This window comes from Mytilus californianus, unplaced genomic scaffold, assembly GCF_021869535.1.
Source record: "Mytilus californianus isolate M0D057914Y unplaced genomic scaffold, xbMytCali1.0.p SCAF_7, whole genome shotgun sequence".
Lineage (NCBI taxonomy): Eukaryota > Metazoa > Mollusca > Bivalvia > Mytilida > Mytilidae > Mytilus > Mytilus californianus.
The window spans coordinates 90,942,308-90,956,747 of NW_026262723.1; the positions used below are offsets into that span (position 1 = coordinate 90,942,308).

The 14,440-nt window shown below is 33.5% G+C and overlaps 2 protein-coding genes across 2 annotated transcripts in view; one reads left to right on the forward strand and one right to left on the reverse strand.

The window, feature by feature from the left end:
• The window catches only part of LOC127708644 ((E3-independent) E2 ubiquitin-conjugating enzyme UBE2O-like), a 207,428-nt gene that overhangs the window by 26,274 nt on the left and 166,714 nt on the right, over positions 1-14,440 (reverse strand). The gene's annotated exons all lie outside the window — the stretch shown is intronic.
• LOC127708660 (uncharacterized) overlaps positions 1-14,440 on the forward strand; it is a 105,690-nt gene that overhangs the window by 20,936 nt on the left and 70,314 nt on the right. The window contains exons 3-5 of the mRNA XM_052213742.1: positions 6,246-6,403; positions 10,137-10,205; positions 13,721-13,881. Of these exons, the coding sequence (XP_052069702.1) occupies positions 6,246-6,403; positions 10,137-10,205; positions 13,721-13,881 (388 nt within the window). The remainder of the gene's footprint in view (positions 1-6,245; positions 6,404-10,136; positions 10,206-13,720; positions 13,882-14,440) is intronic.

Consider the following 14,440-nt stretch of genomic DNA (forward strand, 5'->3'; position numbering starts at 1 on the left):
TTACTTACGTATGTTTTGTGATCTTTTACAGGTGAGCCAGATGAAATCCCTAAAAACGCGTCTATAGCCAGTCTCGGTTGCCAACCAAACTTTAAAAAGTGAGGACTATATCCTGTACTTTCATGTCTGGATGCATTGTAAGAATGGACAAGAGGTGCTACATAGGTTTTCCAATCTGATTTCTGATCTTCCTCTAAAGTACCCAACATGTTCAATAGTGTCTGGTTAAACCGCTCACACTGTCCATTTCCCTGGGGGTGATACGGAGTCGTCCTGGACTTCTTGATATTAGCTAACTTACATAACTCGCTAATAATCTTCGACTCAAAATTTCGACCCTGGTCGCTGTGTAATCTAGTCGGAAATGAATAATGCTGGATGAAATTCTCCCATAAACACTTAGCTGTAGTTTTAGCCGTCTGGTTACGTGTAGGTATCGCTTGAGTGTAGCGAGTAAAATGGTCCGTTATGACTAATATGTTTTCATACCCACCTTTTGACTGTTCTAAAGTGAGATAGTCAATACATACTAGCTCAAGTGGATATGATGTATGTATATTTACCAATTCGGCAGATTTTTTACATTTTGTCTTCTTCAGGATACAGTTTCTACAGGACCTTACCTTTGTCTCTACATCTTTGTCTACACCAGGCCAAAAGAATCTAGACTTCACTAGAAATAGTGTCCTATCTCTACCCTGGTGTCGAACATCATCGTGTAAACCCTGTAAAACGATATCTCTGAGTACTGATGGTAAAACCAGCTGTATTACTTTTTCATTATACAGACTACTGTGTCTGTATAATATCCTGTCCTTTAATACCAGTTTATCCCAGTCCCGCAAATACTTACGAACATCCTCCTGTTCTAAAGATATCTTTCTTTTTGTGGGTTTATGCCCGCGCTGTACCAAGGCAATAACTCTCCAAATAGATGGATCTGCGTTCTGCTCCTCGTGCCAGTCAATAGTACTAATATCTACCTCATGTAAATCCTCAGTAACGACATTTTTGAATAATACCTGGCTCCTGATAGACAGTCCAACGTATCATCTATTCTCAGCAAGCTTCGGGCATCCAAAATGGTCTTTTTATTGATTTTTCTAAAATCAATACAAAAACGTAAGGATCCGTCGGGCTTCCGTACTAACACTACATTACTAGAGAAAGGACTAGCTGACTCCCTTATAGCCCCTGCTTCTACCATCTCTCTAATATGTTCCCTTACCTCGTCAAACATTGATGGTGGTATCCTCCTATAGGGTTCTCTGAATGGTTTTTCATCTGTGAGATGTATCTCGTGTTCTACTAGAGTGGTAAAACCTAAGTCTGTTGGACCAGTCGAAAATACAGACTTCCAATTGCAGATAAGGCTTTCCAACTTACCTTTCATTTTTGGTGTCAACTCTGTCAACTCCACTCCTATCTTTTCTAGTATTTTACCTTTATCTTGTTCATCACATTTCTTTAATGAATCTGTTTTTTTATCTGAACTATCTAAATCAGCATGATGTACAATCTTTACCTCATTTAATCCACAAATAACACTCCTAGGTTTGAGGTATATTACCTTTGCTGTCATATTAAATATCCTAACTGGTATCCTGCTTTTACCAGAAGGCTTGAGGCTTACTACCCTAGGACATATCCCTAAACTACCTTGATTATCATCAACACACTCTGTAACTGCTGTCTGTATACTAGACTTAGTCTTACATAAACCTGTAACAGTCATGATAGACATTGGACTTACCTTAATAGGTCGTCTATTTGTTGACTTTACAAGACTTGTAATACTAGCGTGCATAGCTGAAAATGCTGTATCCCATTCATGTGGTATATTTACCTGAGAGTCACAAGTTAATGTGGACTTTAGAGGTCTTAATACGTTTGTACCAATTATAACAGGAACAGATCTGTTATAATCTGTTTCAGGTACAACCAATAAAGGGACCATCATGGATTCAGTATGAAAAGGTACCTTTATATTCACCTCAACATATCCACGGTATGGTAACTGGGAACCTTCAGCGATTCGTACTGATAATATAAACTCATCTAAAGTTTTTACTGTCGGGACTGGATGTAAAGATCCCAATGTAGGTTCACTAATAGTAGAAACCATAGATCCACTATCTATCAAAGACTTACATTTTTTTCCATTTACATATACATGTGTTTCATTTGACTTTCCAACCATCCTATCTAATAATGTAGCTCTAGGCTTACTTACCGTATCATTTTTAGATTTAGCTAATGTGGGACCATGTTTTATCTCAACAAGTTTAGAATCCCGAATTCGTCCCTCATTGGAGATTCCTACTAGTTTAAATTATCTTCAGTATACTGCAATGCATGTCCAGACTCTTTTTGATAAGTACCCCGGTTACTACCCCGATCATTCTGATATCTATTACCTCGGCCATATCGCCGCGAATTATTTCCGCGTCTATTACCACGAGAATACCCAGTGTTAGACTGGTTATTACCTGTAGTACTTGGTGCTTCCTCTGGTGTCTTACTTTCTAGGGTATCCAACCTTTTACCCATACGTTCTATCTTTTTCAAGATATCATCAAGTTTGACTGAATCTGACGAAATAGGCTGATGCTGAACAATGCTAGTAGCCTTTTCTGAATTTAACAATTCAAGCTCAATAGCCCTGATTTCTTTCCTTAATTGATCAAAATCCTTAACAGTGTCAAATTTATACCTACTTGAATTTTTAAGCAGTGGATCTCTAATTCCGGACCAAAATTTAGAACGAAGCATTTCATTCTTTGTATCAAAACTAATGTGACCTTTCTCAACAGCAGGCTGAATAATAGACTCCAAAGTCATACCAAAATCAGCTACTGTTTGATTTTGTTGTTGGGTCTCCTTATAAAAGTTCTCAGGTAAGGCTTCGCTAGTATAAACATTTCCATACACACCATCTAACTTATCAAGTATCTGCTGAGGAGAGGCATGTTCGGATAAAGACAACAACAGGCTTCGTGCCTTACCCTTTAGTGACCCTCTAACAGACTGTAATATAACTGAATCAGAATAATTTCCTTCTCGTAAAACACACTTAACCTCAAACTTCCAAACATCAAACGTCGCTTCACTTTTAGCTTCACCAGAAAAAAATGGGAATCTCGGCCTCTGATATGCACTATAACTACTCGACATATTTCCAAAACCTTGGATCCCACCAGTATGTAAGAAACTAGAACCTCTTATGGGTGTAGGGGGAGGGGGCCTTGGTGGTACACCTTCAATTTTCACCTTTGGGGTACTTTGTCTATGTTCATGACCCTCTATAACTTTATAATCTGTATGTGTATGTAAGAACTTAATCATTTTATCTATGTCTGCTTTTGACACATTTTCGACTAATTCGTCCTCCTCGGAGGGTTTATTACTAGCCATTATGTTTAATAAATGCTCAAACTGGGTTGACTGTGTCTGAGTAAAATCTTCAGTTCTATACAAGAACAAGGTAACAGTACTTGGACAATACAAACATATATACAAATACAAGCACAAGACAAACGGTAATAATGAAAACGATGAAATGAGCATGAATAATGACTACTCACCTTTCACGTGTCAAAGGTCAAAGTGCAAAATAGTATGATACAGAATCGTGCAGGGTTCTAGATTTGCTATTGAAGTGCTGTGTTACTATTGGGATATACTGAAAAATATGTTAAAAGAGTTAATGATATATAAACATATTCATTAATTTCAATACATAAACAATATCAAATATTTAAAAACAAATTTACTGTTATTTTTTTGTTACGCTGTCTGAATAAAAGAAACACACTGTACGGCTTATCTTTATCTTGAACACGTGATATGTCAATTTCTAGTTGATCCTTATTAGTCGTAATCAATCCTACGGTTGAGTAGGTTCGTAGTAAAACGAAATAACAAATGAAGTTCACTTCATAACCAATACATAATATACGGATATACTGATAAGCACATCATATGTAGTATTCACAAACTTAGATGTTAGATTTATACATTTTCACATGAAACTAACATTGATTTCAAACTAATTGAAACAATTCACAAAACTTTCTATAAAGGTATGCGCTAAACACTTTAGAAATTAGACTTGCGTACCTTGTCACACAGAACACATTAAAAATATACTCTCCATTAGGCCGGCATATACATTTTTCTCTTCAAACGGTTTTCGTTGTTTTCGTTGTGAAACTGTGAATCTGTTAATTGACGGAATATGGAGAAGAACTGAGTTAAGTTGACAGGCTATAACCAAACATCTGTATTGTGCTGAATAAAAAACTGACAACTGTCCTCATAAACAACAATGGTACAGCATGAAGTAAGGATTGCTTTTTAAGATCTTGGTGGAACCTCCAAATTGTCACAGGGTAAATGGCCACTTGGTTCTTATTATTAGGGCGTTGATTATAGTGACGATAATAAAGTTGCAAACCATTTATTCACACTGAAAATACATAATTATAATAAACATTTATTTCAAATGTTAACTTGAAGTTTCCTTTTAATATGAACTGTGAATTGGATAGAAATACATGCATTAAAAGGCCTACAAAAGTAAATGTGCTTACCTGAAAATAGGGAAAAAGTTATATGTCCCATATGTAGCTCGTGCGTGCTAAAGTGTGAAACTCGCATTAGTACGAGTACACCATATATATAGTACTAGAAAAAGTGGCGGGGTTGCATGCATTATAAATTCGTGCATAGTAGAACATAAACTAAAGTCTTTTTCTAACTGTCCGTCAATGAATGAATGAATGAATGAATGAATGAATGAATTAATGAATGAATGTATGAATGAATGCATAAATGATAGTAAATATAGTACACACAACATATAGTATAGTACTAGTATATAGCTGTACTCTTTTGATAAATAGCTACGGTGACACTTTTATCACAAAATAATTACCATGTAATGTAAAATGCAATTAACATGATTAAAATACCTAAAATGACCCAAAATAATTCAAAATTCACAGATTTTCAACAAGTAACTCAAGATGCATAAACTTTTCAAGTTTAAGTTTGAGTCAGAATAAAGGGTTCTTTTGTACTCGAACAATATAACATTAACAATAGACTGACCTAAACTTTGGACAAAGTAAATGGCATGAAGCCAAATTTATCAACTATTGTTTGACCTTTCAATTCTCAAGGCTACATATCTATTTTCTAGGCCAATATGCCAACTTAAATGGCAACATGGAATTGCAATTTGACTGGTAATGATCTTTTAAAAATAGCCATAGACATTCTACTGATTACATATTTCATTAAAATTTTAAAAAGTTTGTTTGTCACCAAAAAATCAAGACTTTTTTATTACTCTTCCTATCATTATTCAATGAAAGAATTGAAGGAAGTGCAGTTTTTCATCAATGGTTAAAAATAGAATAATAATAAAAGGATGGAGAGAATAATATTGGTCAAAATATTAAGTCCTTTTGGGTTCTGCAATTTATGTTGTTATTTTTTATATTTGACACAAAATTGTTACATGCAATTGCCAATTTTCGTTCTTTTTTGGGTAAAAAATTATTTGCAGGCCAAGACCCTGGATTGATATTATAGGAATATTTTATATTTTATAATTAAATGTAATATTTGAAACAATTTGCTATTAATATTAAATTCTCATACTCGCACAGTAAAGTGCTTGCTTAAAATGTCACACTTTTTATGACAATCAAACCTTGACATATGACATCTTGCTTACTATATGGTATGGAGTGTGCTCTTTGTTGAAGGCCATACAGTGACCTATAGTTGTTAGCTTCTACGTTATTTGGTCTCTGGTGGCAAGTTGTCTCATTGTGATCATACCACATCTTCTTATTTCTATATAACTTTATTTATTTTTGTCAATACATGTCAAGTTTAATCTTTTTTAACTCAAGGTTGTAGAAGGTATAAATATGTAAATATATTTTTCTTTAAAATGTTTCTATATTTGTTCTTGACTGATTGATACTACATACAGAATAGGGTATTGACACCAAGAAATGTGAAGTTTTCCATTACTGAACTTTGCCCATAATGTAAGCCACAAAGAATTCACAAATGACACATAAATATATAATATGCATATGTAGTTAATATGAAACAATAGGAAATGATCACACTTGTGTTGTATTTTCAAAGTTTTACCCATGGTGTAATGTATATGAATATATTGCATTTAACAATGTAAAAGAAGTAAAGAAAGGTTTTTTTTTCAGATGTACACTACCAGAAGACGTTTGAGTCTGTGTTTAACCGTATTGAAGAAATATTGGTGCCCTTACAGTTTACATGGTTTACCAGTAGACAGTGTAGTAGTGCTATATTTGATGCACTCACCCATACAGAGGAGGGATTTAAAAGAGCCCACAACAGAGTAAGATAAATAGGGGAGATAACCAGTATAATGTCATATTTCATTATAGCCATTTCCAGAAACTCATTTCCAGAACGTGAATTTCTCTCTAAAATTATAAATTGAAGCAGGTTATTTCCCTTGTCAGACAGAAGTACTGCTTCATGTAAATGACGCTCAATGAGAAGTCAGCGATTGGTGATTTTAATCCCATTTAATTTAATGATAATATTTGGTTTATATAAATATAGAAATTATTAATGGTATTTTGCCTTCCAACATACTTGTAATCAAACTTGATTATCCAGCTGGAAGTGTTTGTAAATTTAAGTAACACAATGTTTTTAGCTCACCTGGCCATGGCTAAAAATAGAACATAGGGGTAAAATGCAGTTTTTGGCTTATATCTCTGAAACTAAAGCATTTATAGTAAATCTGACAATGGGTAAAAATGTTCATCAGGTTAAGATCTATCTGCCATGGAATAATCAGATAACCCGTTGTTGGGTTGCTGCCCCTGAATTAGTCATTTTAAGGAAATTTTGCAGTTTTTGGTTACTTTCTCTAATATTATTATAGATAGAGATAAACTGTAAACAGCAATAATGTTCAGCAAAGTAAGGTCTACAAATAAGTCAACAAGACCAAAATTGTCAATTGACGTCTTAAGGAGTTATCGCCCTTTAAAGTCAATTTTTACATTTTTTCCTAAATTTTTGTAATCTTTTACAAAAATCTTCTCTGAAACTACTGAGACAAATTTAACCAAACTTGGGGACAATCATCATTAGGGTATCTATTTTAAAAAATGTGTCCAATGACCCGGCCTGTCAAACAAACATGGCCGACATGGCTAAAAATAGAACATAGGGGTAAAATGCAGTTTCTGGCTTATATGTCTGAAACTTAAGCATTTAGAGAAAATCTGACAATGGGTAAAAATGTTCATCAGGTTGAGATCTAACTGCCCTGAAATTTTCAGACGAATCAGACAATCCATTGTGAGTTGCTGCCCCTGAATTGTTAATTTTAAGGAAATTTTGCAGTTTTTGGTTATTATCTTGAATATTATTATAGATAGAGATAAACTGTAAACAGCAATAATGTTCAGCAAAGTAAGGTCTAAAAATAAGTCAACATGACCAAAATTGTCAATTGACCTTTTAAGGAGTTATTGCCCTTTAAAGTAAATTTTTAACAATATTTCGTAAATTTTTGTTATCTTTTACAAAAACCTTCTCCTCTGAAACTACTGAGAACTTGGCCACAATCATCATTAGCGTATTTAGTTTAAAAAATGTGTCTGATGACCCTGCCTGCCAACCAAAATGGCTGACATGGCTAAAAATAGAACATAGGGGTGAAATGCAGTTTTTGGCTTATATCTCTGAAACTAAAGCAAAAGTATAATGGTTGCATCAATTGTAAACAAAAATATCAGGTGAGCGACACAGGCTCCTTGGAGCCTCTAGTTTATTTTCTTCTCACCAGTTTTCTATTTACTTCTCACCATTGCTCTGCAGTGCAGCGAACCAGTATTTAAAACAGTATACTTCCCTACCAGGAAAATAATTTGTGTTCAACTGAGTAAGATTTAAGTCTGATTCAGGCTTTCAAAAGTGTTTTCCAAGAAAGTTCTATACATATTTCTTGGACAGTCTAAAGAGTCCTCTTGTGTAATGATTGGCTTGGGGGAAATACATTTTTCTTACCTTGTGATTGCCATATTATGATAGTTATGTAATTGGGGTTAAAGTTATCAGACAAATCAGAAAACTGAAGCTAATGTTATATTTTGTACGCCTGTTTACGGGACGTATTATGATATACTGTTGTCCGTCTGTCCATCCGATGTCAACATTTTGGACAATAACTCAAAAACGCTTAAACCAATTTGCATTAAACTTAGGTAAATTGTTTATATCTATTGACGTGAGCTCCCTTTCGATTTTTATAAATTTTAGATTTTATGTTTCCCAGTTATGGGGTTTTATTCATTAAAAAGGGGGATTTTCCAGTTTTCGAACAATAACTCAAAAATGCTTTGAGCTTTTTTCCTGAAACTTTAATGAATTGTTTATATCTATTGATGTAAGCTCCCTTTCCATTTTTATAAATTTTAGATTTTACATTTCCGAGATGAGATTTTATTCATAAAAAAGGGGGGATTTTCCAGTTTTCTGACAATAACTCAAAAGTGCTTTGAGCAGTTTTCGTGAAACTTTGGTGACTGTTTTATATCTATTAATATACCTTCCCTTTAGTTTTTGTCTCACCTTGACGGTGTCAAAAAGCGAGGCATAGGTATGCTGTTTCCGGCGTCGGCGGCTACGGCGGAGGGGTCAACAATGTATTAGTTTGTGATTAGGTCTAGTTCATGGTGAACCACTAGTGGTAGGTCAATGATATTTGATATGCAGTTGTATTAGCATTGGCACATCTCATTACCATGGAGATTATTTGGCAGCGCCCCCTCAGTCAAGGTCTATTGACTTTGAAACTTTGCTTAGTTTACATGTATTAGTTTGTGTTTAGGTCAGTTTATGGGGAACCACTAGTGGTAGGTCAATGATATTTGGTATGCAGTTGTATAAGCATTGGCATATCTCATTTCCATGGAGATTATTTGGCCCCTCCCCCTCATTCATGGTCTATTGACTTTGAAACTTTTGCTTAGTTTTCATGTATTAGATTGTGATTAGGTCAGTTTAAGGGGAACCGTTAGTGGTAGGTCAATTATAATTGGTATGCAGTTGTATAAGCAATAGCACATCTCATTTCCATGGAGAATATTTGGTCCCTACCCCTGTGTCATGGTCTATTGACTTTGAAACTTTTGCTTAGTTTACATGTATTAGTTTGTGATTAGTTCAGTTTAAGATGAACCACTAATGTTAAGTCAATGATATTCGATATGCAAATGTATTGGCATTTGCAAGTTTCATTTCCATGGAGATTATATAACCCCAGCCCCTAATTATGGTTCATTGACTTTGAAACTTTTACATAGTTTACAAGTTAATGTTTGTGTTTAGGTTTGTTTAAAAAGGAACGACTTATGAAAAGTCAATGGTATTTGGTTTGCAGTTGTATTAGCATTGGCACATCTCATTTCCATGGAGATTGTTTAGCCCTGTACCTTCAGTCATGGTTCATTGACTTTGAATATTTGCATTACTTACATGTTAAAGTATTGCTATTTTAATTTCAACATTTGCATTATCAAAATAACAAATAGGCTAGACATATCTCTGTGTTAACAGTTTATTTTTATAAATTTCTGATATGACATTGAGGAGTTATGGAACTTTATTCTTTGAAAAAGCGACGGTCATATCATGCGCTCATGGCGCAGCTCTTTATTACCGATTGGTTCATTTTAAACACTAACACCAACTGCACAAATTGGTAAAAAATTATCATATATTGCTAAAACAAAGCTTCAAGAAATGATAGATGATACAAAAGTAGAAGATGACTTAACAAAAAAAATTATAGTAAACAGTAATGAAAACAGAACAATAATTTATGTGAGAGATTATTTTTTCACAGTTCAAAAGATATAAACAAGAATTTACATCAGAAATTGATCCCTTACAGTCAGAAAGATACATGTAGAACAAATCATTACACGACTTTTATCTTTTACAGTTAGAAAGATAAAAATGACTTGAAATGAAAAGATTATCTTTCAGAGTCCAAAAGAGAGAAGGAGATACTGCATAATAGAGATTTTTATATTTATATTTTACAGTTAGAACGACAGTATATAAAGGCTTTACATGAGAGATTTATATCTACCAGTTTAGTAAATGCTGTAAAGGTACGATTGTTTTTGATACTACCATGGATTAAATTATTTTTCATGAGAACCAATTTTCATGTTTGTGAAAAAGTTTTTATTTTTCAGGTGTCCAACTTCTGTCAAAGAATTCAGAAATCTGATTTGGTTGAATATTTTTATATATAAAATATTGAAGTTTCTCTAACATGGAATTCCACTTAAATTGGTATCACACTAATATTTATAAAAGTAGTTACAGTTTCGTGAAAATATTTGTTATTTCCCCTCCTGAAAAGTTATTAATTTATTCATTATCTATGCTACAACAAAGAAAATTTTGTAATTTACCGAATATTTTATTTTAATGCAAATGTATTTGTGCAATTTCTTATAGTGAATATGTTATTGTACAAAACTATGAGATACAAGTTATGTAGTTCCAAAAAATGTGAAAAAAAAATACCGAACTCCACGGTAAATTTAAAAAGGGGATAGTCCATAAAACCTGTCAAAACCAAACACTCAACTATAAAAGACTCGAAAACAACTGCCATATTCCTAACTTGGTACAGGTATTTTTCAAAGAAATAGTGTGTTAAACATTGGTTTTACAGCTAGCTAAATATACACTTTGTATTAACAGAACTACTACAAAAAGTCAAAATGTGAATTTTTACAAATGCTTTGCTTATCCTGTCACATTTTTCCAAAATTCCAAAAAAATAAGAATGGTTTCTTAACATAAGTATTCTTTTTATTTTTTTTTTTATCAAAACAGGATATAGCCTTTTGCCCATTTGTTATTAAAAAAAAATAAAGGAATAATATAGTGTCAGTTCATATTCAGTGACAAAGGTCCACACTATAATGAGATGACCTTGACTTTCATTTTCATATGAACATAATGAGCTGTTGAATATAAATAAATAAGACAGCAACCCAGTAACATAACATAAATAATCTAAACAGAGACTATCGAAGGACTGCCATCAACACTAAATTCTCCAAACAACTAAGCACATGACATAAGATAAGGTTCCTGACTTGGGACAGTTTAAACAAGTTTTTTGAGATCTCAAGTCTTCCACTTTTTTATACGACCACAAAAAAATTTTGCGGTCTTATATTGGTATGACGTTGGCTTCGTCGTCGTCATCGTCATCGTCCGAAGACACATTGGTTTTCGCACTCTAACTTTAGTTTAAGTGAATGGATCTCTATGAAATTTTACCATAAGGTTCAATACCACAAAAGGAAGGTTGGGATTGATTTTGGGGGTTATGGTACCAACAGTTAAGGAATAAGGGGCCAAAAATAAGCATTTTTGTAACTTCCAGACATAACTTGTGTGTTAGTGTATGGATCTCTCTGACATTGTACCACAAGGTTCCATATCACAAAGGGAATGCTGGGATTGATTTTGGGGGTAATTGCCTCAAAATTTTAGGAATTAGGGGCCAAAAAAGGGGCAAAAAACAAGCATTTTTCTAGTTTCATGACAATAACTTGTGTGTAAGTGTATGGATCTTTCTGAAATTGTACTACAAGGTTCCATATCATAAAGGGAAAGCTGGAATTGAGTTTGGGGGTAATTGCCCAAAATGTTTAGGAATAAGGGGCCAAAAATAAGCATTTTTCTAGTTATCAGACAATAACTTGTGTTCAAGTGTATGGATCTCTCTGAAATTGTACTGCAAGGTACCATACCACAATGGGAAGGCTTGGATTGATTTTGGGGGTAATTGCCTCAAAAGTTTAGGAATTAGGGACCAAAAAGGGGCAAATAACAAGCATTTTTCTAGTTTCAGGACAATAACTTGTGTGTAAGTGTATGGATCTTTATGAAATTGTACTACTAGATTCCATATCACAAAGGGAAAGCTGGGTTTGAGTTTGGGGGTAATTGCCCTAAACGTTTAGGAATTTGGGGCCAAAAAGGGGCCTAAAAACAAGCATTTTTCTAGTTTCCAGACAATAACTTGTGTTCAAGTGTATGGATCTCTCTCAAATTGTACTGCAAGGTACCATACCACAAAGAGAAGGCTGGGATTGAGTTTGGGGGTGATGAATCATAAGGGGGTTCAAAAAATTTGGGAGAGGGAATTTTTTTTCCTATTTTTCCTTTTTTTTTCTTTAAAATTTTCCATTTTAAATTGGTTATTTCTGATTTATATATAAAAGCAAATAATAATGATATGGTTTGAATAGGTAAATTAAAAATTTTTAAGTTCTTAGACCACATTCATTCTGTGTCAGAAACCTATGCTGTGTCCAAATTCAGTGCTGTATCAAGCTTGAATGTTGTGTCCATACTTGCCCCAACTGTTCAGGGTCTGCGGTCGTATCAAGCTGCGCCCAGCGGAGCATTTTATTTTATGTCTATCAGTGTACTAACAGAGGGTTCATAATAGAACATACAATAAACATAAGTATAGGAAAAGCACTTAATGTAAAAAAAAAGGAGATGTGGTAGGATTGCCAATGAGACTACTCTCTACCAGAGACCAAATGACATAGAAGTTAACAACTATAGGTCACCATACAGCCTTCAACAATGAGCAAAACCCATGTCGCATGACAAGCTATAAAAGGCCCCGAAATGACAAGGTAAAACAACTCAAATGAGAAAACTAACGGCCTGATTTATGTACTAAACAATGAAAGAAAAACAATTATGATATATAGCAACAAACGACAACTACTGACTTGGGACAGCCACATACAGAATGTGACGGGGTTAGACATGTTTGCTGGTGCCAAATCCTCCCCCTAACATGGGACAGTGGTGTAATAGTACAACATTCAGAGAAACTATGAAAAATCAGTTGAAAAGGGCTCAACTCATCAGATCAATACAAAGCACATAAAAACCCTAAAAAAGGCATAAAGTAAAGATCTGAGAGTACTGGCAGTTACTGAAAGCTAGTTCAAAGCAAATAACAACTAACAAAAAATCACATGTCTAACACTAAAACACTATAATAAATGTATAACAGATAAAAAAAAACACAGTCACAAACAACATACTAAAAAACCAAAAGAAATATCTTAAAGAAATTAGCCTGCCGAATCCTAATCGTGACGTTCTACTCTCTAACATTGATGGTTGTACTTCAGAGTAAATTTCAGATAGCAACATCATTAATCGTACAAGAGACATCCTTGTGCAATGCCAACTACAAATCTTACCAAAGTTCAATGCAGAAATATGAATAGAAATTTTAGACCTTATTCAAACTATAAATTAGCAAATTGATATTCGTCCCAAAAAATACCAGATGCAATAATATAATAACAACAGTATGATTTTGTTTTCTCCATCAATAAATTTTTTAGTTCAGATCTAAGTGAATATTAATTACACAAGAATGATCTTTTGACAGATATAGGTTCACACTAAAGTTATGAGATTTTGACCTCAATTAAATACAATAAATGAAATATCTGAATATTATATAATGAAATATATATGGTGATTAGTTGTGGATGTGCTGCAGTTCCAATTCTTTATAGTTATAATTATTGTTATGTTCATTTGTTTACTCTCTTTGCAGGAAGTGAATGCTAATAGTGATAATTTAAATGATGCCCAGAAAAGATTAGTAGACTTTTATTTATATAATTTCAAAATAAGTGGATTTTTGATGTCAACTAACGACAGAAGAAAATATTATGATAAAGTTAGTAGGAGGAACACACATACTCATAATTTTGCGTAAGTAAAAAAAAAATAACAAGGTGTTAGCCTAATGGGATTTGTGTTGCAGCTCAATCTAATTGAAATGCAGATCTTGTGTCCTTGCCTCGCTTACAAGGATCTGACAACACACTTTTCTACTTTCTGTATTGTTAATTATTACATCAGCCAATGAAATTCCATCCTTCAAATTTTTAAAGGTGTGTACTATTACAACAAAACTAGAAGATCCTGAAAGTTCTTTAAAACAGAAAGTAGAACAGAGAGTTGTCAGATCTTTGTTAAGGGAGCATAGAAACAGGCTCTGTATTTCAATTAGATCGTGTTACAGAATAAAATATAATATATAAGATTCAATTTGCAAAAAATTGTCAGTCTGTTATGCACCTTCTTATTCTATTTTTGGGTCAGTATAATATGTTTATTTTTCTAAATACCAAAATGAAAATATATTGGATTCTTTGATTTATATTGAAAAAGAGCAGTAGTTTGTATTTTTAAGGTCTTCTCACAGTACATTTCACACAACATAGCCCATGTGTGCTTCAATTTTACTGTCATGACAAAAAATTAATAA